At 56.5% G+C, this 2,451-nt stretch overlaps 1 protein-coding gene across 1 annotated transcript in view; it reads left to right on the plus strand.

Annotated features, from left to right (window-relative positions):
• Positions 1-638: 638 nt before the first annotated feature.
• Positions 639-2,451, plus strand: part of ZDHHC12 (zinc finger, DHHC-type containing 12) — a 5,508-nt gene continuing 3,695 nt past the window's right edge. The window contains exon 1 of the mRNA XM_006768502.2: positions 639-799. Within this exon, the coding sequence (XP_006768565.1) occupies positions 700-799 (100 nt within the window). The 5' untranslated portion in view covers positions 639-699. The remainder of the gene's footprint in view (positions 800-2,451) is intronic.

A 2,451-nucleotide genomic window follows, 5' to 3' on the forward strand; every position in this document is an offset into this window, starting at 1 on the left:
TCCTGACTCGGACCCAAGTTGGGCCTCTCGTAGCCTGAACCTGCACCACGGAACTCCACTTTGCTCTAAACCCGTTTGCGATCCCTGATAATGATCAGCAAGGAGGTCAGAATGTCACCACTGAGCCTTGGGCGAGCGCTGCCTGTTGAAACCTCAGTCATCACATCTTTGAACCGGGCACAAATCTGCAACCTGGACTCCACACGCCCGGATATTTGAAGGTCCCAGGGAGCGGCACGCATGCGTGAGGCTGTCGGGTTGGGAAGGGATGGAGACCTGCGACGGCTCCGGGGTTCCGAAAACGTACCTGCCGGGAAGGGACTGGGGACGGGGCACGCTGAGGCCAGCTCCTGCTTATTTGAGAGGTTTTAGGAAAGTTCAAAGCATGAGGCAAGTGAGACCAGGCGTATGGAAAAGCCACTGGAGCCTGGCCAGTGTGGCTCAGTGGTTATGTGGTGACACATGAACCAAGAGGTCATTGGTTCGATTCCCAGTCAGGGAATAATGCTGGGGTTGTGGGCTTAATCCCCACTTGGGGGCATGCAGGAGGCAGCCAATTAATGATGTTTCTCTCTCATTGATATTTCCAAGACCCCGCCCACTCTCAGGATTCGCCAATCGCCGGGCATCTGGGCCCCTCTCCTTCGGAGGGCCCGCCCCTCTGAGCGCTTCTTCCGGGTGGGGCCGGGGGCCGAGGTTATGGCGCCCTGGGCGCTCCTCAGCCCGGGCGTCCTGGTGCGGACCGGGCACACGGTGCTGACCTGGGGAATCTGGCTGGTGCTCTTCCTGCACGACACCGGTGAGCCGGACCCGCGCACCCGGACCCACCCGCTCCCCCGTGGTCCCCCAGACATTTGGGTCTTACTGGATCCCCCGCCGAAGCCCCGGAGACCCGGGGGGACCACCCATCTCCGCTGGCTCCCGAGGCCCCTTCCCCGCCTGTCATTCCAAGAGTTTCCGCCTAAGACCCCGTCAGTCCCTAATTCATCCCAGCGTCTTCCTGGTCCCTGCCACATGCCCTGTCCATCCCGGGACCCATGCGATGGCCACCTGATCCGATGACCAGTCCAGCCGCCATCTCCCCTGGTCTCAGGATCCACCGATCCTGCCCGGGAATCGACTCCCAACCTTCCCTCCGCCGCCCAAGTCCAGGCTCCCCATCCTCAGGCAAGAGAGCACCACAGGGGAGTGACCCCTCCTCCATGTCCCCACCCTTGCTTCTTGCCCTAGTAGCTCTCACCCCACAGACACCCCCACTTCCATCCCTCCCCTTGGGTTCCCACCCCTCCTTGCTTCAGCCTCCCTCCCTGGGCCGGGGTGTTCTCACTTTCCTTTTAAGACCTTCTCAAGTCTCCCTCCACAGTCTTTGCCCTTTATTTTTTTAAATATATTTTTATTGATTTCCGAGAGGAAGGGAGGAGAGCTAGAAACATCAGTGATGACAGAGAATCATTGATCGGCCGCCTCCTGCACACCCCACACTGGTGGAGTCCACAACCCGGGCGTGTGCCCTGATCAGGAACTGAAACTTGACCTCCTAGTTCATAGGTCGATGCTCAACCACGGAGCCACGCCGGCCGGGCCAGTCCTCACCCTTTAGCCTAAAAACCCGCTCGGTCTCCCCATCAGAAAGAAACCCCCCTTCTTTCTCTGCTCCTTTCACAACCAGAGTTGTTCACTCTGCTGTCTATCTCACACCCCTCGTGGGTAGAGCATCAGCCTGGGGACTAAAGGGTCCCAGCTTCAACTCCTGGTCAGGGCACATGCCTGGGTTTCGGGCTGGAGCCTCCTCAGTAGGGGGCGTGCAGGAGGCAGCCAGTCAATGATTCTCATCATTGATGTTTCTATCTCTCTATTCCTCTCCCTTCCTCTCTGAAATCAATAAAAACATATTTTAAAAAATAACAGATGTCAGAAAAGGATCCCTGGGCCCTGGCCGGATGAGAGCTCACTTGGTCACTTGGTTTGAGCATCCTCCCAATACTGCAAGGTTATGGGTACGATCCCCATCAGGGCACATACAAGAATCAACCAATGAATGCATAAATTAGTGGAACAACCAATCTGTATTTCTCTCCCTTCCTCCCAAATTAAAAAAAAAAAATTAAGAGGCTTGCTGTAGAAGTTGGGAGGGGGCCAATCTCGAGAAAGAAGGTGGGCATTGGTATTAGTGGGAGGTGTGGGTGGAAAGGCAGGGCTGAATAAGGAAGGCCCTGGGGACACGGCTGAAGGAGTATGGGCAGTGAATGATGAAGCCTCGGGTCGGGCAAGCCGGGCTGGCAGGGTGTCGCTGGGGTCTAAGTACTGTGCTAGACGCTGTGCTGCCATTAGTTAATCCTCCCAACCACCTTAGGAGGGGATGCCATTATCATCTGTTATACAGACAAAAAACAGAGCTCAAAGTGGTTCAGTAACTTGCCCACGCTCTCACAGAGAGGAAGAGACAGCGCT

The sequence above is a fragment of the Myotis davidii genome, unplaced genomic scaffold (assembly GCF_000327345.1).
Source record: "Myotis davidii unplaced genomic scaffold, ASM32734v1 scaffold142, whole genome shotgun sequence".
NCBI lineage: Eukaryota > Metazoa > Chordata > Mammalia > Chiroptera > Vespertilionidae > Myotis > Myotis davidii.